The 22,449-nt window shown below is 40.3% G+C and overlaps 1 protein-coding gene across 1 annotated transcript; it reads left to right on the top strand.

Moving 5' to 3' along the window:
• Positions 1-864: 864 nt before the first annotated feature.
• On the top strand, positions 865-6,774 carry Bmp15 (bone morphogenetic protein 15). Its single transcript, XM_074062567.1, has 2 exons — positions 865-1,534; positions 5,216-6,774. The coding sequence occupies exons 1-2, from the start codon at positions 1,213-1,215 to the stop codon at positions 6,073-6,075; spliced, it is 1,182 nt and encodes a 393-aa protein (XP_073918668.1). The 5' UTR covers positions 865-1,212; the 3' UTR covers positions 6,076-6,774.
• The last annotated feature ends 15,675 nt before the right edge of the window (positions 6,775-22,449 follow it).

Genomic DNA, 22,449 nt, shown 5'->3' with positions numbered 1-22,449 from the left:
AAAAAACCCCAACATGTATGCCTTTCCACAATAATACTGCCTGTCCATGTAGAGTCTGTTTATGAGAAAAAGACCTCCTACAAATCAGGCCTGACTCACCATCTTGTGGAGCCAGGTCTTGACCCCTTGCCCCACCTTCTCTCCAGAGTCCCAGTAAACTTGGACAAGGCCAGTTCTGTAACCCACTATCTTTCTATAGCCTTGTGACCTTTCTATAGCCTTAACTAATGAGTTCAGCCAAATTGCCTCCCATTAACCAGCCAGCTAGGCAAGCTCCCACAGACTCATCTTCTACTGCCTCAGGTTTCTCTAATGAGACCCACTCAATACCACAGTAAACCAGAAAATTCTAAGGTGGAGTTCTTAAACTTAGCTGCACATTAAAACCAACTATGAACTTAAAAAAACAATCCTACTGCCCTGAAAACAACCTGGATTGACTGTATCAGAATTCCTGGGAGGTGATATCCAAGCATCCAGACTAGCTGAAGCTGCCCAGGTGATTCCAATGTACAGCCAAGATTGAGAGCCACTGGTAAGGGATCCTCTTCAAGCTCCAGCAGCCACAATTACTCAGCAATTGCCACAATTTAGTGATCACAAGAAATTTTGGGAGCACTTGCTAAGACCCTACCCCAGAGAGTCCATGTTTGAGTCCAGACCCAGGAGTTTACATTCTTAATAGTCATCCCAGATAGCTTCACTACAAGTCAGCAGCAGGCCACATTTTGGGAAATGCTGCTTTAGGGGCATGGGAGTGGGTCAGGAGGATGAGGCCTCTGGCCCTTTAAGGCCTGATGAAGGGATCGCCTTTAAAGCTGCAGGGCAAGACAGGGTAAGCCTGCTTCCTTTCATCCTACTGGGTGAGGTGGGGTCTCCAGTTCTAGAATGGACCACTCCTTTTAGATTATCTTAGCCTCCTGAAGAAGAACTATATTGTTTCCAATGCTCGAGAGTGGGAAGGGTATGCTGTCTTGTCTCACCTGCTGTTTTTGTTTGTTTTGATGCCAAGAGGCCAAGTTAAGAAACCTGCTTTGGCGGAGGAGATCCTCCCACAGGAAGCAGCATAGGGTCTGCCTGCCTGCAGGCCATTTTTTTTTCTTGCCCTTGGTGTTTGTTGAGCCAGGATGTGGTTAGCTGCATGAAAAGCAGTCAGAGTGATATACTTTGGGCTTGGGTTGAAACCTGTTGCTGAACACCAAGCTTTTGAAGATGGCCCTCCTCACTAATCTTAGAATTCTTATTTGGGGGCTGTTTCTTATGGAACATGGGGTCCAAATGGCAAAGGTAGGCCAGCCCTCCATCACCCTCCCTGCTGAGGACCCTGCCTTGCCTCTGATTCGGGAGCTGCTGGAAGAAGCGCCTGGCAAGCAGCAGACGAAGCCCCGGCCCCAAGGTTACCCCCTGCAGTACATGCTGAAGTTGTACCAGCGTTCAGCTGACCCTCACGGGCACCCCAGGGAGAATCGCACCATTGGGGCCACCATGGTGAGGCTGGTGAGGCCCTCAGCCAAGGTCGCAAGGCCTCTTCGAGGTGAGTTCTCAAGTCCCCATACCATCCTGGAAGGGAGAGAAATGAAGAAGAGTATACGGAACAAGGAATCTGGGATTACTGTCAGGCCTCGTTGCTTAGGGGGTGGATTGTTTGCTCAGGCCTGGTGGTTTTCAAAGGATGGCAAGCTTGGAAAAAGCTGGCTCCAAGTCTACTTCTCTTTAGGGCCCCAATTTAAGAACAGATTGCCTTGAGGCCTACTAGTAGAGCAATCTTTTCCATTCCCAAGGACAACTGAGTAATGTGTCAGCCCCTGTCTTTCATATAAGTCTTATTGCTTGTTATATCTTAAAATTAATCGAGAAATATACCGTAAACAACTACATTGTTGTAAGGGCTGTTTATGTGGTGTTTTGCTCTTAGAAGGCAAAGAATACTGGATTCTGGGTTGGGAACTTATATAGCCTTAGAAAGGACAGAAACAAGCTAACATCTGTGGGTCTGTTATTGTACTTAATGACAGCCACTACCATTTGTTGTCATGGAGCAATTAGCTTAATTTTAAAGATAAGAAAATTAAGACAGACAGGTTAAGTAACTTGCAAATGTCACACAGAAAACGGGTAGCAGAGATGGAATTTGAGCTCAAGACTATCTAATTCTAAAATCTGCCCATAACTTAAGTCTTTAAATGTAGTGTGCCAATGTTCTTGTACATTGAGCAGTTTTACTATTTGATCCATGTTGGAATTTTGGCACCAAACATGCTTTGATATTTTCTTTGTTCCTACCATGCTTGATTCTGCTTTGAATATCTGCTTTATACACTGCTCTAGGACAACAAGAGCTCTAGGGAAGATAGACAGCTATCAACTTCAAGGAACTCTTGGGGACCTGATGAGATCAATCTGGGACTTTCACTAGTGTCAGAAATGACAACAGAAAGGATTCACACTCCCTGCCGTCAAGTAAAGCAGCCAATATTCTAGCTATCCTTTAGCATGAACGTATTATGTGTCAAGCATTGCATAAAACACTTTATAAATTATGTCCCTTAATCCTTGCCGCTACCAGAGGAGGTTGGTAGTGTTAATGTAACCATTTTACAGATGTAGAAACTGAGGCTTAGACTAATGCTGCCAATGCCACACAGCTAGTAATTGGTAGATCCAGGTGTCAAACATAGGCTCTGATGCACTACAGCCTGAGCTTTTAATTGCCATGCCATGCTGAATCCCTTACAGGTTTTAATTGAGCACTAGAAGCTGCATTTGGGTCGGGTATATAGACGCAAATAACAGCTTCCCTGACCTCTGGGAACTGCTGATATTGTAGAGTGGCTAGATAAACAATCACACGATGATGTCACAGTATGAGTGCTTTGAAGAGGTTAAGCAATAGGGCCCACAGGATTCCAAAGAGGAAATGGTTCACTGATTGGAGCAAGGAAAGGGAAGCAGGGAGAGTGTTGGAAGGGTCAATGAAGAGGTGATATTTGAGCTGGTACTTGGGGAAGGGGTAAGGAGACTGCATATAGGCTGAGAAGGGAATTCTGACTTAGGAAAGAGAAAACAGGTTGGTGTGGGTGGAGATTAATTCAACAAATTTTTATTCAACTTCTTGAGTGCTAGGTATATAAATGAGATGAAGACAGGCAAAACCCCTACTATCATGGTGCATGTGTTCTCATGGAGGAGATAAATAAGCAAACAGCATCAACTACAAACTGTAGCAAGTGTTATCAAAGAATGAAAGGTGGTTGTGGTAGAGAATAGCAATTGAATAATCTGTTTCCATGGGATTATCAGAGAAGGTATCTTTGAAGAGGTGACATTTGAGCTGAGGCCTGTAAAATAAACTAGGCATGAGTAGAGAAGAGAGAAGCTTGAGCTTGGTGAGCATTGTGGAGAATGGCAGGACATGAGGCTGATAAGAGGCAGGAACTTGTAGGCCAAGAGAAGAGATCTGGATTCCATTCCTGAGTGCAGCAGAGACCTGCACAAATCAAATTTGCACAGACGATATGAGGCTGAAAAGGAGGGTGCCTAGGATTAGGCAAGTGTCCTGGGATGACTGTGAGACACACTGGCATTTAGGGACTCTGGAAAGGATCCAGAAGTAGATGACAGGTTCAGTCACTCCGGATGTATGAATCATTCCTTTCCCTGAAAAGTTCTGAGCAGACCCTTCCTGGCTCTGTTCCTTAGCAACCCCACCCTGCTTCAGGAAACATGTGATGTCAAGGTCTGAAAGGAAAGGGCAGTTCTCACCAGACAGCCTGCTAGAGGGTTGGGTTGATTCCTTTTCAGGCAGGGTGGGGCAGGTGTATGGGTGGGCCTCTTGGAAAGAGTGTGGTAAAATGAGAGTGTGGAATAACTGGAGAAAGCAAATAGAAGCCAGGCTTGTGCCTTGTGTGAACTATGGATGGTGCCCCAAACCTGAGGGCATGCTAAGCATGAGTTGGGACGTGAACTTCTAAAAATGTTCTGGGATATCAAGACATTAAAGAGCTTCTTTGTTGAAAGTTCCAGTCTTCCTAAAGAATTTCAGGCTTGGGTATTCACTGGAGAAGGAGGGTTAGGTGAATAATATATAAATTCACATGGACATACTTACTAAGATGTTTGAAGATGACGGAGGCTTTTTCCTGCAATATCTGGTTTTTGTAGTTTATGCTCTTGACCTTTGCCCAGGAAAGGGAAGCAGAAGTTTAGAGCTTGCAGACCCAGCCTTCCAAACCTTTGGCCACTGGGTGTCGGCACTTCAGTTTGGATTAAGGCTCTTAATCACTAAGGTGCGTGCAGCTTTTAGTAGGCACCTCAGCAAACAAAATATTCATGTGATCAAAGCCTTGTTGAAATGGTGGTAAAATGAATAGGCTAAATGGAGAACAATTTCCATCAAGGAATGGAAAAGGGAGAGATTGAGAGTTAATGGCCAAAGAAGTTAAAGAGATTCATGAAACAGTTCTTGATGTTGGTGGAACACAGAACAGCAAAAATAGCTGTCCCCACTAGTGGGAAATAAATCAATTTATTTTGTGGTACTTTGGTCCTAGCTTTGAAATGATGGCAGGCATAGTGCCCAGTATAGAATTTTTGTTCCAACACTACATCCTTATAGTGCTGTGACATGAGAACTCTTTGTTAATCCATGTGTGTCTCAACAGCTCTCTTAATTGGTTACCTCAAATTTATAGATAACTAATATATCTCCCATACATACTGCGTACACACAGAATGATTTTATATTTGAGTTTTCCTCCCTGAGCCTAGCACTGTGAGAGAACTAAAAGTGACACACAATTATTTTTTTCGTAATAGAAACAGACTTGGGTTCAAATCTTGATTCTACCACATGCTGGCCATGTGCCTTTTTATTTTTCAGTGCTGGGAATAGAATCCAGAGCCTCATATATGCTAGGAAAGTACTCTACCACTGAGGCACATCCCCAGCCCTTGCCTTTGGCATAGCTCCAGTGAACTTCAATTTCCCTGTCTGCAAAATGGTGATAACAATATCAAGACTATTGAGAATTAAGAACGTATGCATGTGCTAGATATGGTACATTAGTAAGTGCTTAATAAATAGATGTTATCATTATCTTGATTTAATTTCAGAGCTGATTATGGCTGTCAGTTTATATTGAACACTTTTGTAAAGAATGTTAAGGCAAGGAGGTAAGAAGCTAATTCCCTGCCCTGTTATCTCTTATTTGTGCAGGTCCCTGGCATATACAGAACCTGGACTTTCATCTGGCATCAACCCGGGTAGCATACCAACTAGTCAGAGCCACTGTGACTTACCGCCATCAACTTCACCTACCTCACTGCCATCTCTCCTGCCATGTGGAACCCTGGGTTCCCAAATGCCCAACCAACCACATTCCTTCTGCAAAAACAGGTTCCCCAAAGTCTTCCCTTATGCCTAAAGTTTGGCTAGAGATGGATATCACACATTGTATTCAGCAGAGGCTCTGGAATCGCAAGGGACGCAGGTTCCTAAGACTCCGTTTCATGTGTCAGCAGGAAAAAGGCAGTGAGGTTTGTGAGCGCCGGTGGCATGGCACTTCGTCTTTGGACATTGCCTTCTTGCTACTCTATTTCAATGACACTCATACAAGTGTTCAGAAGGCTAAATCTCTTCCCAGAGGCCAGGAGGAGTTTGTGGAAAGAGAATCTTCTCTTCTCTTGCGGAGTGCCCGGCAAGCATGCAGCACTGCGTCTGAGGTTTCTTGCTCCTCCCAGGAACATGATGGGTCTGCAAATAACCAGTGTTCCCTCCACCCTTACAAAGTCAGCTTCCACCAGCTGGGCTGGGATCACTGGATCATTGCTCCCCATCTCTATACCCCAAACTATTGTAAAGGAATCTGCACTCGAGTGCTACCCTATGGTCTCAACTCCCCCAATCATGCCATCATCCAGAGCCTTGTCAATGAAATGGTGAACCAGAGTGTCCCTCAGCCCTCCTGTGTCCCTTATAAGTTTCTTCCCATGAGCATCCTTCTGATCGAGGCGAATGGAAGTATTTTGTATAAGGAGTATGAGGGTATGATTGCTGAGTCTTGCACATGCAGGTGATAGTGAAGTTAAAGCTAACTCCGGTTTCCCAAGAAATTGTAGAAGGGGTTAAAATACATATCAATGTTAAAAACTGCAAGTGATCTCTACCCAACCTATAGGTTTTATTCCTTCCCTTAAGCATTGTTACTTAAGTCTCTTCCCCCATTTGTGAGCTACTCAGTTTATATATATATAAAGTTAATGTTTTTATATATGTATAAAAATGATTCTGACAGCAATCTCTTACCATGGATCAGTAAGATTTGACCACTAGTCATAGCCCTTAATGCTTGGGTAAGATGTTCTTTGGAGATGTATTCTCTATTTTGTCTTTTTTTTTATTGTGACTTTGTCAAAAGCCATTGGTCCACAGTAGTAGTAGTAGTAGAACATGTAGTGTCGTGGGGCTGACTTCATTCTGAGCCTGCCTGTTTTGTGTGTCCAGTCGACTCTGGGCATGGGTCTTGGGGAAATAGACTTGCTGTTTTGGGGAGGCATGAAACTCTACCTTGGACTAAATAATGCTTGAATGTGGCTCTGTGTGTGTGTGTGTGTGTGTGTGTGTGTGTGTGTGTGTGTTGCTGGGGATGGTAAGTGCCTGCTCTTCCCAGTCAAGGGTGGCTCCTTTATAATCCTATGCTGTGCTTAAGTTATGGGACTGGGCTGTGTTGCAAATAAATGATGATTTGTTGTTAAAGAGAATCTTGAATGTTTTGGGGATGGGGAGCAAGTGGGCAGAAGGGAATTTATTTCCTTTGTACCCTTTAACTTTGACCAGGAGCTCAACCCTTATCCCTGAGGGGCAGGGCTGGGGGCTCCTCAGAATTCTGCAACCTTAAGGCGGTACTTCTAGCAAGTGGGCATCACCAATATGCCCTATTGAGGAAGCTTAGTAAGTCTGTGTCCCACTAAGTCTGTTCCTTGACTAGTCTTATCACCATTATCAATGGGATGGAACTGACTTAGAGTGGGTATGTGTGTTTGCAAAATGCTAATTCCTATCTCTTTCTTTCCTAGCCAACATAAATTAACTCATTTTACCACTCCCCTCTCAACAGTTGATTTCCACTAGAATGAATTTCTTGCACTATTTCCCCTGTCTGGGGAAATATTCCTTAATCATTTTGTTTGTCTACTGTATCTTTGGGAATCAACTCAGGGGTTTTTCCTCATATCTTCAGTACTCCCCTGACACCACAGTGTCAGATAGGTGTCCCTCCTCTGTTCATATAGCCTAACAGGCTTTCCTTCAATACACTCTTGTGTAACTGTCTCTCTTGCAAAAAGATGGAGCTACTGTTGAGGGATTTCACCTGTGTCTTACTCTGTTGGATAGCACCAGAGCCTAGTATGTTCTTTGAACACAAACATAGGCTGGCAGAGTGGTAGAGTGTCTGCCTAGCAAGTATAAGGCCCTGAGTTCAAACCCCAGTACTGCAAAATAAATTAATAAATCCTATGGGGTTGGGGATGCAGCTCAGTGGTAGAGTGCTTGCCTACCATGCATAAGGACCTGGATTTGATCCCCAGTTCTGCAAGAAAAAAAATCCCATGACCATTAACAGTCAATTCCCATTCCTCCTTTACTATCACCTGCACAGACAGCCACTATTTTTTCTTCTATGGATTATGGATATTTATGTAAATTGACTCATATTACTTGGCCTCTTCTGACTCCTTTTTGTTTTGACTTCTTTGATACCCCAATACTGACAACACCAAATGATGGTAAAGATATGGAGAATCAGGAACTCTCCTTCACTGCTGGTGGAAATGTAAGATGGCACAGCCACTTTGGCAAATGCCTGGCAGTTTCTTACAAAATTAAACATTGTCTCATCATACAATCTGGCAATAATACTCCTTGATCCTTATTTAAATGAAATTTAAATTTATGCTCACTCAAGAATCTACCCATGATAATGGTTAAAACTGGTTAAAACTGGAAGCAACTAAGTGGCATTTAATAGATGAATGTATAAACTCTGGTATATGCATATAATGCAACATTATTCATTAATGAAAGGAACTATCAAGCCATGAAAAGACATGATAGAACCTTTAATGTAGACTGCTAATAGAAGAATCCAGTCTGAAAAGGCTATATACTGTATGATTCTATTCATATGCCATTCAAGCAAAGGCAAAACTATAGAGACAATAAAGGGATCTATGATTGCCAAAGGTTTGGTTGGGAAGGAAGGGATAAATACATGGAGCACAGGGGATTTTTGGGAAAGTGAAACTCTTTCGTATGATACTGTGGTGGTAGATACATATTATACATTTGTCAAAACCCATAGAAATACAGAACTGAGTGAGTCTCAAAGTAGACTATGACCTTTAATGTGTTTAATAAATCCATCAATTCATCAAGCAAGATGTTAATGGAAAACTGAAGGGTCAGGTAGGAAGGGAAGGGCTGTATATGGGAATTTCCTTGCTTTGAAAAATAGTCATAAATTGAAATTGACAAAATTATATATAAATCTATCATGTATACTATGATGTGTATACACACACATTATGGAGTGGCTCTTGAGCCTAAATTCTGGACAGGTTGTCTTGTTTTCATGGGCAAGCTTACTACTGAAGTATTCAGGTTGACTGGCCTGGTACCTGGATGAGCAGATAGATGGACCTGGACCCTGTATCTACTTGGGTATACCTATTGATTGTTACTGCTTGGGGTGGGCCTGGATCCTGTATTCCTGGAGGCTAGTCTAAAGCCCAGGTCCACAGGGGCTGACTTGACACTAGAGAGGATCTTGAGCCTGAATCCTCAGGTGCTGGCAGGCACTGGGAGCCTATCTTTGGGGACAAACCAGAGTTTTGGGTCCATGGGGTTTGGCTTAGCACTTGGATCTTTAGGGATGTTTCTGGATCCTAGATCCATACAGATTGTTTTAGAACCTCAGTCCAGCAGCATGGTCTACTGGGGTGGACCTGAGCCCTTGGTCTGTTGGAGCTGGCCTGGACCTTGAGGCCACTGAAGCCTGGAGCCAGCTTGTTATGGAGGCAAGTGTGGTGCTTGTATCTGCAAGGGCTGGCCCAGAGCCTGGGATCACAGTTGCCTGGGCTGGTGCTCCTCATAGTCATGGACCCTGGCCTAAGTCTGGGGTTCTGGGGGTGTCCTGGAGCCTGAGTCCATGGGGTCCAGTCTGAGGCTTGGTGTGCTGGTGCTGTCCAGGAAGTAAAGTCTTTTGAGGACTTGCCTGTGTCCTAGGACCTTAGAGGCCATCCTGGAATGGTGGGCTACAGGGATTATCTCAGTACTGGTCAGGAATGAATCTTACGTCCTTGGGCGCTGGCCTGGTTCCCGACACCAAATGTGTACTAGAGTAAGCTTGCAACCTAAAACTGTATGGGCCAACCTGGCTCTGGGCTGATCTGGACCCTGAGGTGAACCTGTAGCCTGGAGTTGCAGGGGCTTGCCTGATTCAGGAGGCTGGTGTTGGTTTGGAGTCAGGGGCTGGCCTGGCCCTGGGATATGCCTGGAGCCTGAGGCGTTGGGGACTTGCCTGGTACCACTGAGACTATCCTAGCACTGAGGGTGGTTCTGAGCTGGGGCCACTAAAGTCAACTCAGCAGTGGAGCAGGTCAAAGCCTGAAGTCTGGGACCTGGAGTCTGGAGCAGTGGGGGTCTGCCTAGTGCTGGCTGGGTTTTACTAGAGCGGGCCCAGTGTTAAACTTCAAAGCAAAGTCCAGTGCTCACTTCCCCTCTCCTTCCAAGTGGAGGGTATCTCTCTCTACACTGTGCAGCCTGGTCTTAGGAGAGGAATGACACAGGTAATATAGAACCCTTTCTACACTCTTCAGAGTGTCTTGTTTTATTTTTTTTCTAGGCTATGATCTCTCACATGGTTTCCTTAACTCTTGTGAAGGTATTTTTGTGCATGGATAGCTTTCAAATTGATGTTTCTGCAGGACGATGATCACTAGAGAATCCTGTGCCACCATTTTTCTCTGCCCCTCAGTCAACATTCTGTACCTTCTGCTTAGTTTTTCCCTAAACATAAGACTCCTCTAAAAATAAAGTATTTTAAAGCAAAAAGACTTTTGGCAGGAGGCCAACTCTGAGACAGATCAAATAAAGATAAATCATATGATAGGTGTTTTTAAAGAACTGCCAGAAATGCCAAATAGTGCTAACTTTCTATGAGGCTTTTGGAGCACCTCCAACCTAGACTTCTCCCTCCAGTATCTGCTAGGCTACTGTTTTTTACAACTATTAGAGTTGTCAGGCTTTTGGTTTTCAAGGCAACTGTAGGGATAGGGAGATTCAATTAGGACCAATTGAAATATCACTGTACTCACTGTTCTTACAGATGTTCAACCATTTTCCTTAAACAAATGCTCCTTGGATTGTTGCAAGCCTTTGATGAATTCAAGAGTTCTGAAAATACTGGTTTTGACCATTTTTTTTCTTAGCATTCTCATTGTTTTTATTGAGAAGTAGGTTTTTGGAGGTCCTTCTTGCTCCACTAATCCTGAGGTGCTACACTATTAGTCCCTTTTCACTGCAACTTGTCTGAGAGATCCACAATTCCATGTCCCCTGTAGTCATTCATTGGTTCAAAAGATATAAGTGGATTTCCCAGATAATAGACCATTTGTGATCATCCTATGAAATATTTATTCTCAGAAACAAGAGTAATTACATATTTATATACATACATGCATACATACACGTAGACCCTCACCTCTCACATATACAGATAGATAAAACTATCACATACACAATTTTCTTTGCAAGTAAAGTTCATTGCTGGTGTTAACATGGAAGGAGAATTCCTATTACTGCTTATACTCTCTCTACAACAAAATTAGAAATAAGGGCAAAATAGTTTCTGCTGGGTATTGAAGGGGTGGGAGGGAGAGGGAGGGGGCGGAGTGGGTGGTAAGGGAGGGGGTGGAAGCAGGGGGGAGAAATGACCCAAGCCTTGTATGCACATATGAATAATAAAATTTAAAAAGAAAAAAAAAACATGGAAGGAGAAGATGCTGTTCCTACAGTAGGCCGTTGCCCAATCAAATGCTTTATATCTAATTCTCATCTCTGGATTTGAGTGCTTTTATGTTCAGGAAGAAGGTGAACCTTGAGACTTAGTGTTTTTAATCTCAGCCTAGAAAGGAGAAAGCAAGAAGGGAGGATATTGGGGTCACAGAGGCAGGAGAAAGGAGATTTCCATACACGGGAAATGTATCAAATACTTGAACAATGTCTCTTAGGTAGGAGGAGCAATCTCAGAATTAGTGTGTGGATGGACTACTGAGTATAACTGGACTAATTTTCACTGAGATGACAGAAGCTCAGCTGATATCCGCTAGGATTCTTTTCTGGCTCTAAATAAACAGCGTATCTCACTGGAGTTATGCCATGTTTTGCTGTTGCTGGTAAGCATGAGAGGACTTCACAATGTGAAGAGTGAGCCAGGAGTTTGGCATTGCATTGAATCTGCTTTCTCCTTTATTTCAGATCGTGCCCTACTCAACTCAAAGATACTGTTGTCTTTGAAGCTGTGGCTGAAGCTGTGGCAAAACCATGAGATGCTATGAGACTGTCAATCAGCTCTAGATAGCTAGGATTATCCAGAATGGAGAGCACTTCGTTCTGGAAACTCCTTCACTGAAAACCTGTTGGATTTCTGCATGTGGATAATAGAGTGTATAAACAAATACTACAGTAAGAACTTTATCTCAGCCTGTTTTTCTGGCTACGCACAGCTAAAGTGGCCAACTCCAGGGTTCAAATGACCCTCTGCTTTGTCATTTTAGGGATGTACATTGTGTTGTCCGAAAGGGCCGAAGCCATGTTGAAGGTGAATATAGAACCACAAAGGGAGATACACCACTTGTGCTGGGCGCTACGTTTGTTGTCCCCGTGTCTGTGTCAATATGCTTAAATAAGTCCCAGCACAATTGCACATTACTGGCAATATGTGAACCTTATAAGAGGCTCGGTATGGCCGGGATATGAGCATAGGAGTAGAGACCAAACCACTGGTCCCTAATTAGTCTGTGTGCATTGTGTCCTGGGCTGTCTTATTCATGTCTTAATGCTAGCAGTGACCTATAAGAGCAGCATAGCAATAAGTGGGGAGTTATTTTACTCAGAAAATAGCTCTGTCTTTGGGGATTATTCAGTGTAAAAAGTAGAAGGAATGCTTTTTTCCCCTCAATTCCAACCCTGCACCTGATGCACACATGTGTTTTATCTGTCAGCAGCTAGGCAGTGCTGAGAGGAAGAAGGGGTGTGATTCCTGTGGAAATTCCTAGACCTGTATGCTTAACAAATTTCCCCATCCCACAGGAAAGGAGGGCCTCTGCATCTTATGCTGCAACTGTCTGCCTTTCTCCACCCACCTCTAGTGAAGTCTTATGGTCTCCAATGAGATGGGTGTGTTTCCCCTTCTAGAGTATACACAGACTGCTGTCTTCTCAACTTCCACGTCCCCTCAGAAACCAGGAGCAAGTAAATTATTTTTATCATTCCTATGTGTGAGTCTCTACCCCTTACTGTATTCTTACATCCAGTGGTCTACAACTTTCCATGGAATCCAGCTGAGGGTAGATGTCAAACGGGGAAAGGGTCCTGTGAGCCCCTTATAGTCTTTTGCATCTTCCCCTTGGTTGAAGCCCAATTGATGCCATTGGTGTAGAACAGCAGAGTCTTCTGAGTATCACTGGGAGGGCTGCCAGAGTTAGGGGCTCTGGGCTGCCTGTCTTAAGCTTAGAGACACTGCTAAGCTACTGTGCTAAGATCATAGCTACGAAGCAAGGAAGTCCAGAAACTTAACGACAGGCTTTTAGAACTTGATTTTAATATGCCACCGTTAACTCTCTCCACTTTTACATTACAATATCCTTTCTTTACCTATTATAAAAGAATTAAATGTTATTAAAAATCAAATATACAGAATGGTGTAAAATGAGTAGTAAATATCTCCCCTCACCCTGACCCATATTCAGAGGTGACCATTTTAAACACTTTTGTATATACTGAAAGTTTTACATTCCTGCAGTGTTTATATATGCATTCTTTTCTGTTTTACAAATAGTCTTTTTCTATGCATACTCTCCAGCATATTGTTTACTTCAAATTATATGTGCAGGGTATGCTTAATATCAGGACATGTAGATGTGTTTCACTCATGTTTGCCTTAAAATAAGTCTAGTTTAAAATTATAAAAGTAATGACAATGCCTGTTTAAACATTCCAGGAATACTGAAGAATATAAAATAAGTAACTCCTGCCATATCAGTCTATTATTAATTTATTGAGTAGCCTTCAAGAAACTTGTATAGATTTACAGATATGTAGCAGAATTTTCCTTAAAACAAATGGAATTGGCCATGCTGTTCTGAATAGGGTCTTTCAAAAGCAAAAGATTAATCCATATTAATTGTGCAAATTATTGAGATTCACTGTGATATCTGCATGCATTGTGTGTTGTGTCCAGCCATGCTTCTTCTACTGTTGTCCCCCTCCCCACCAGCACCCTTCCTAGTCCCTAACATCCCTCTTAATTTCTTTCTGTCTCCCTCCCCCGTTACCCACCTCCATCTCCAGTGACTATTATTCCATTCCATACTTCTAAAAACTTGACTTACTGGTTTCCTTAAATAATCAGAGCACATAGCATTTGTCGTATGTTGTCTTTTGAGAAGTGCCTCTGTAGTTCTTCGGCATGTTTTCATTGGATTGTTTGCTTTTTGTGGCACTCAGCTTTTGAGTTCCTTATAGATTCTGGATGTCAATCCCTTGTCTGATACACCATTTCTGTTGTTCTGAAGGTTGTCTATTCTGCTGATTGTTTCCTTTGCAGAAGCGTCTCAGTTTGATGTAATTCCATTTATCTATTTTTACTTTTGTTGCCTATACTTTTGAGGTTCTGTGTAAACAATTGTGGATTATACCAGTGTCTTGAAGTATTTCCCATATACTTTCTTATAGTAGTATCATTTCACATTTAAGTGTTAGGTTTTGGAGCCATTTTGAGTTGGTTTTGTGTGTGGTAAGAGAAAGGAATCTAGTTTCATTCTTTGGATATGCATATCCAATTTTGCCAGCACCATTTGTTAAGGATTTTTTTTTTGTATGCTATGGTGTTTGAACTCAGGGCTCTGCACTTGCTAGGCAGGTGCTGTACCATTTGAGCCACACCCCTAGCCAATTTTATGCTTTGGTTATTATTATTATTTTTTGGATAAGGGTCTGGCATTTTTGTCTGAGTCCAGATTTGGACTGCAATCCTCCTACCTATGCCTCCTACATAGCTTGGATTTTAGACTTGTACCACCATACCCAGCTTGTTGGTTGAGATGGAGGTCTTGATAACTTTTTGCAGGGGTTGGTCTCAAACCACAATCCTCCCAATTTCTGCCTCCTGAGTAGTTGGGATTACAGCCATGTGATGCTATATCTGACCCTGACAATTTGTTTAAGCTAAATCTGCTCATTATCAACATGATCAGTATGTATAAGACTATCTCATTCCATACCTATTTTCTTAACTACTTTTTCCTGAAGGCTAAACCAAGAATATACCTGGAGTTGGGCCTCAGTTCTTCATTTGTACAATGGGGGAAGTAACAGATATTATACTTGTTAATATTGTTATGACAACCAAGAGAAACAATGCATATAAAGTATTTAAAATGGTGCATGATACATAGCAAATATGAAGTAAGTATTGAGTGTTCCTATTTTTTAATCCCTAAGCCCTAGGCACAAGACTAACCCACATTAAAAATCCTGAGTCCATTCCAGATAGTACAATAATGGTAATAATACCAGCAGCATCTAACACTTATCTGGCATAATATGTGTCAGGAGTTGTTATAAAAGCTTTACATGTATTAATTTTTTAATTCTCATAACCATCAGGAAACTTCTATCATTCCCCTTTACTGATGTGGAAACCAGCTGTGAGCACTGTGCAAGGCCATAGGAGCTACTTCCTTGGGCTTTCATCAGGATTTCTTCAATGTGAGTTGCTGCTGACTGTACATTTTCTATCTTTATTACCACTTTGGGAGTATCTCAATCCCCAAAGGGATCCCAGGAAAGACAAGAAGTAAGTACAGAATGTCAGCCTATTGCTTAGATTTCTGTTTTCCTGTGTTAATGGGTTCCTTGGGCTTGTGGGGAACATTTCTGAGAAATAAGTGACAGGCCACAGTGATTTATTTGTTCTAAGGGAAAAAAGAAGACCAAGACAGAATTGAATTTCATAGCCTGGGTAGTACCACTTCTGAATACAGAGAAAGAAGTGGTCCTAAGAGGGTCAATGTTGAATTAATCTTTGGCCATATGAAGTTTAAGGTGCTGGTCTACTTAAAGGTGTTTCTGGTGGTTGAAATACCAATCTAGGGTGTAGAAAGGAAGTTAGAACTAGAAACATCATTGATAAATGAAGCTATGACAGGAGATAAAATTGCAGTTAAAGAGGGTTATGGGTAGTAGGCTCAAGATGGAGCTTGAAGAGGAGGCCTACTTTTAAGCTGGAAGTGGGTAACAATGTTAAATGCTACTAAAGAGTCATGGACAGAGGAGTGAGGACTGAAGAAAAATAGTTGTTTGGTAAGGGTTTAAAACAGTGGAAATGGAATCCAGATTAGGAGACACTGAAGTATGAGACACGTGGGAGTGAATTCATGGACAATTCATTCCCCTTTCTCTGGTTTTCTTCATAAGAGTTGTCCATACCTGTTACATTATGCTTCTATTTGTTCATTTCTTGACTTCCACTGGCAAGTGAACTCTACAAAAGCAGTCTGTTTTATTCATGAATGTATCCTCTATATTTAGAACAGTTCCTGACAATAGTGAATACTCAATAAATACCTGGTGAATTCTAGGAACCTTGGATGATAAGAAATGGAGAATGATTAACTAAAGTGTGTTACACAGAAAACACAGTCACTTTCTGCAAACATTTAAATAGGAACATTTTAAAGCAAACAAAAAGTTGAAACACTGATAAACTGAACACCCTTAATATCACCACATAGATTCTATAATCAGCACTTTACTATATCTACCCATTATTCATCTTTTTATCCATTCATAAATCCAACCCATTTTCATTAATTTTAAAGTAAGTTGCAGATCATACCATTTTACCTGTAAGAAGTTCATTAAACCTATATTTACCTATAGATAAAAAATTATATATGCTTTATTTCTTATTGAGATTAAAATTTACACACAGTGAAAGGCACAACTCACAATGATATCATTTGGTGAATTTTGGCAAATATATACACATCTTATACACATCTGTAACTCAGATCCCTATTAACATATAGAATATACCACTATCTAGAAAGGAATTCATTTGCTTTTTATTTCGCTGAGACTCATATATCTTAAAATTTACCCATTTAAAATGTGCAACTCACTAGTTTTAGTATAGTCAAAGAGTTGCACAACCATTACCACTGTTTCCAGAACACTTGCATTGCCACAAAGACAATTTATACCCATTAGCAGTCAGTCCCCTCTTCCCTCCCTTAGCCCCTAGCAGCTACTAATATAGTTTTAGTCTCTATGGATTTGCCAATTCTGGTTATCTCATAAGAAATGGAATTGTATGACGTCTGTGTCCTTTTGCATCTGATTTCTTTTACTTAGCATAACGTTTTTAAGCTTCATTTATGTTGAAGCACACATTAGTACTTCGTTCTTTTTATTATTAAATAATATTCTATTGTACGATATGCTACATTTTGTTTTCCTGTTCATCAGCTGATGGACACTGGAGTTGCTTCTACTTTTGGCCATTGTGAATAATCCTGCTGTGAGAATTCACGCGCTGGCATTTGTGAGGACATGCTTTCATTCCTGTCCGGTATACACCCGAGAGCAGCATTTCTGGGCTATACAATGACCGTGCCTCAGTCATGAGGAAGTGACACAGTATTCCAAAGCAGTTGCATTAGTTGGCATATCCCACCTGCAGATGTAGGAGGATTCTGCTTTCTGCACATTCTCACCGGGCTTACTACTGGCTGACATTTTAATTTTAGTTGTACCGGTGGAAGTGAAGTATGATCTTACTATGGTTTTGATTTCTGTAATGAATAATGATATTGAACATCCTTCTCTGTGTTCATTGGCATGTGGATTTTTTCAAAAGAAAAATATATGCAAATACTTTGCCCATTTTAAATTGGGCTACTTATGTATTTATATTTTTATTGAATTATATTTTGTACATATTTCAGATACTAGATCCTTATCAACTATATGATTTCTATTTCCTTCCTTTCTGTGAATTGTCATTTGTCTATGTGCCTTAGAGCATATAAAATATTAATGAGGTCTTTCAATCTACTTATATTTGTTGCTTGCGTTTTTAATGTCATATCTAAGAAGCTATTGTCTAATGCAAGGTTTCAAAGATTTACCTCTATATTTTCCTAAGTTTTGTGGTTTTATGTTTTATATTTAGGTTTCTATTTTTTTTTATGTGAACAAAATTGGTTTCCAACATTCTTTAATTGACCTTACATTGATAAATAAGTACATAGCCCATTTCTATACCTCATTACTCATTTTTCTAGTTACTCTGTTTCTGTAAAACTCTTCTCTTGTTCCAGGATTAAATTCTTTTAATCATTATACATGAATTCAGTACTTAGATTACTTTTTTCTGATTTTGATAATTTAAAAGAGATAATCCCAGGTTTGTCTTTTTATCTTGATTGGTGTCTCATCCCTTCACTTTTTCTTTTTTTTTTTTTTTTCAATTTTCTTTTATTATTCATATGTGCATACAAGGCTTGGTTCATTTCTCCCCCCTGCCCCCACCCCCTCCCTTACCACCCACTCCGCCCCCTCCCTTTCCCCCCCTCAATACCCAGCAGAAACTATTTTGCCCTTATTTCTAATTTTGTTGTAGAGAGAGTATAAGCAATAATAGGAAGGAACAAGGGTTTTTGCTGGTTGAGATAAGGATAGCTATACAGGGAGTTGACTCACATTGATTTCCTGTGCGTGGGTGTTACCTTCTAGGTTAATTCTTTTTTTTCTTTTATATTTAGGTTTCTAAATATAAACCATTTTGAGTTAATTTTTATATAAAATATGAGGTTGGATCCAAGTTCATCCTTTCTACATGGATATCTAATTTTTACCAATACCATTTTTTGAGCAGTCTATTCTTTCATTCATTGACTATCTTGGCACCTTGGTTGAAAATTACTTGACTATAGATAAATTTATTTTTGTACTTTCAGTTCTATTTTATTACTCTATAAGTGTCCACATTCCATTAACACACAGTCTTGATAACCAAAGATTTGACATAAGTTTTGAAACTGAGAAGTGTGTGTGTCCTTCAACTTCGATCTTTTTCAAGGTAATTTTGACTATTTTGGTTCTCTTGCATTCCTGCAGGAGTTTTAGGAACAGGTTGAAAATTTCTGCAGAAAACAAACAACTACTGTTTTGATAGGAATTATTTTGGACCTATCTATCAATTCTATCTTATAATATTAAGTCTTCTAATCCATGAAAATGAGATGTCTTTCCATTTATTTAGGTCTTCTTTATTTCAGTAGTTAAAAAAAGTCATTTTCAGTATAAAAGTCATGCTCTTCTTTTGTTAAATATATTTCCAAATATTTTATTCTTTTTGATGCTACTGAAATAGAAGTCCAATGGAGATATTTTTACTTTGGTCTTGTATCCTGGAACTTTGTTACACTCAATTAGCTATTTTGGGGGAGAATTTTCTATATAAAAGTTCACCTGATCTGAACATATAATTTTATCTCTTCCTTCCCAATTTGGATACCTGTTGTTTCTTCTTTTTGTCTAACTACTCTGTCTAGAACCGCCAGTATACTGTTAAAGAGAAGTGGTGAAAGCAGGCATTCTTGTCTTGTTCCTGATCTTTAGGGAAAAGTATCCAGCCTTTCACCACTAAATATTACATTAGCTATAGTTTTCTCACAGATACTCTTTATCAGGCTAAGGAGACTTCCTTCTATTCTTTGTTTGACAGGCTTGATTTTTTAATCATGAAAAAGATGATAGACTTTGTCAGACGCCTTTTCTGTATGTATTGAGATGCTCGATGTGATTCATCATTGATTTTATTGCCATGATATATTACATTAAGAGTTGATTTGCTTGATTCCCTTACCTGCTTTTAGGCATTCTGGAGGGCAAAAAGACAACCGGGTGCTAACTTTGGTTTTCTTTTTTATTTTACTTCTAAATGGTGGGGAAAATGTTTTAAATATTTTCAAAGCCTTTGGTGGTCCAAAAATGTTAACAAAGCTTTAGATAAGCCAGACAGAAAAACAGTGAGCAAGCCAGCTTGCAGTTGGAGCAGCTCCCACCCACCTTACATTCCAGCAATGATCTCCAGGAAACTGTAATGTTAACCCTATACATGCTGAATTAACTGCTAGGGGTTTGCAGTGAGAAAAAGAGGAGTCTAACATTTTTGCTTTGTCTTTTTGTGACTATTGTATCTAGAAGTATCTTAGTTCAGGCCCCTAAAACAAAATACAATAGATTGAGTGGCTCTGACAAACACTTAACTCTTACAGCTTGTAAGGTTCAAGAATAAGGTGCTAGCCAATTCAGTGTCTGGTAAGGGCCTGCTTCCTGGCTTGCAGTCACCTTCATGCCATTTCTTCACATGGTGGGGGAATCACCATGGTCTCTTCTTCTTATAAGGGCATTAAACTCATCAAGGAGTGTTTGCTTTAAGACCTCATCTATACCTAATTACCTCCCAAAGCCTCTACTTTCAAACACTATCGCATTGGGGACGGGGGGGGGGGGGGGGGTAGACACAAACATCGAGTCCATAGTAAGATATATGATAAAATTCTTGTAAGTTCATGAATTCCAGAGGGATCATCTCTGTCTGGGAAAGGAAAAAATAGTTAGGCATAATTTGATTTCTTTTTGCCCCTTAGGAGCATATTGGAATGAAACCCTTTAAGTATTACAAGCAGAATAAGTCACCATGGCTGATATCAGCTATGTTTTTCACCTATTGGAGCCTCTGTAAAGAAACAAAAACCAAAAAAACCAAAATCAGGGGAGACAATGCAAAGTGATAGCAATCATCAGGTTGACAATTATGTTTAGAGTTTGTTTATTTTGGGTGGTACTGGGGTTAGAAAACAGGGCCTCATGCTTGCTAGGCAGTGCTCTACCACTTGAGCACTGCCAACCACATTAGAGTTTCAAAAGCAATTTTTAGTTTGCCAATGAGCTTTTGGAGACTAACCCTTAGAGACTATAGATTTTCCAACCTGAGAGGCATATTTTTGGATGGATCAAATTCTAGAAGGGCTGGGGGTGTGGCTTAGTGGTAGAGCTTCTGCCTATCAAGGGTAAGTCCCTGAGTTCAAACCCCAGCACCACCAAAAAAAATGGATTCAAGAATTGACAAAAGCTAATTAAGAATCCTTGCTTATCACTTGGACTTGGACCATGCCTGCCTGGCCCTGACTAGGACTTTGATGCTGAAAAAGTAGAGCTTGTGGCTATTTTGGAGCTCTTAATTCATAGATTCTAATTACCTGGACCTCACTCTTAGCTACTCTAAGTGTCTGCTATAGATTGTTTTAGGTTAAGCAGGAATTGTGCAGAACTTAAAGCAGGCATAGGCTCAATCAACAGAACTCTTACTCTGGGACTGCAGAGGATATTTAGAACATTTCCTCTGTGGAGTCCTAGTCTCTAAAAACATCAGCAACGCTGGCTGGGCCATGTAGATCACTTGCAGATGCCCATAAAATTGAGCTTCAGATTGTCATACATATGCATACATATATTGAATTTTTTTGAAATGGAGGTTCTCAGTAAGCTGGTCTCAAACACCAGGGCTCACATGATCCTCCCACCTCAGCCTCCTGAGTAGCTGGAATTATAGGTGTGTACCACTTTACTGGCTCCTGATTGGAGCTATAATAACTGATGTAAAACTAATTATATTTTTTTCTTTTTATATTTTTAATGCTTTTGTTCACACATATTTGTACATATCTATGAAGTACACTGTGATGTTTTGACTCATGTATACATAAATAATATACTCAGGATAATTATCAGAGCTGTCACCTTCATTTTTATCATTTCTTTATAGTGACTATATTCAAATTCTGTCTTTTGGCTATTTGGAGATGTATAATGCATTATTGATAATATATTCACCATGCTGAGCCATAAAACACTAAACCATATTTCTTTAATCAAACATTAACATTAGACCCAGAAGCAGTGCTGGGAAAATCAGATATTCGCATACAGAAGAATGAAACTGGATACACCTCTCATCAGTCACAAATATCAACTCAAAATGGACTAAAGCAAAATCCAAAGCTAATTGTATTTTTAACATGTGATTCCTGCCCAAACCTACAAATTAGGATGGAAGTATCACAAGGCATGTGAGCCCTCTCCACACGCTTAACAGATTGAATTCTTGACCCATGCTCAGCCCCTGTGCCCCGCCTACTTTTACAATTTAATCTTCAAATTGATATTTAGAATCTACATCCAACATAGCTTAATATATTGAAAAAGATTTTTGGTATTTTAAAGTGCTATTAGAAAATTTTTAGAAAATCTCTCCTTGAGAATTTGTGGATTTTGTCGTGAAACAAAAACAGAGGGAAGGTATGTGGTAGCTACCTGGACTTAATGCCCACTCCATCTTTTGTCCTTCCTTATCTCAGAAGATATGTACTTCCTTCTTTATCTGCTCAATTTTTCATCTTATACTTTTAATGTTATTCACTTCCAATGTATCAGATACTTAGCACTTTAATTTTTTTTCCTTATTTTTTTCTGAAAAAAAATCAACATCTTAATCTAGTTTGGCTCCCCTTTGGCTTACATTTTAAGTCTTTCTCATCTTAAAAATTATACAATCATGCATCACTTTGCAAAGGATATGTTCTGAGAAATATATTGCTAGGCAATTTCATTTTATGCGAACACGGTACAGTATGCTTACCCAAACTAAGATAGCTGTCATGTTGCTAGGCAATCTAATCTTATAGTACTAGATATGCATTCTCATTATTGACCAAAATGTTATTATGTGACACATTGCCTGTATAAATGTTCACAGTAACTTGTCTCCCTCTCCTATAGCCTATCCTTCAAAACCACATTCCTTGAGAGATCTACTTGTAATGCCTAAATTTTTTCATTATCTACTCAAAATCCCCAACCAACTTTCCTCCCATCACTCCACTGAATCCACTCTGACAAAGATTACAAAAAGATGTCCTTGTTTCTCAATCCAATAGATACCTTTCTATCCTTCTCTGGTGGGAGTCATCAGAAGCATTTGACCTTGTAACTGTGCCCTGTCTCTTCAAACTTGCCTGTGCTTCTCTTCCATGAAA

Source organism: Castor canadensis, chromosome X (assembly GCF_047511655.1).
Source record: "Castor canadensis chromosome X, mCasCan1.hap1v2, whole genome shotgun sequence".
Lineage (NCBI taxonomy): Eukaryota > Metazoa > Chordata > Mammalia > Rodentia > Castoridae > Castor > Castor canadensis.
The sequence above is the reverse complement of the archived record's forward strand: the minus strand, read 5'-3'. Positions and strand labels throughout refer to the sequence as shown.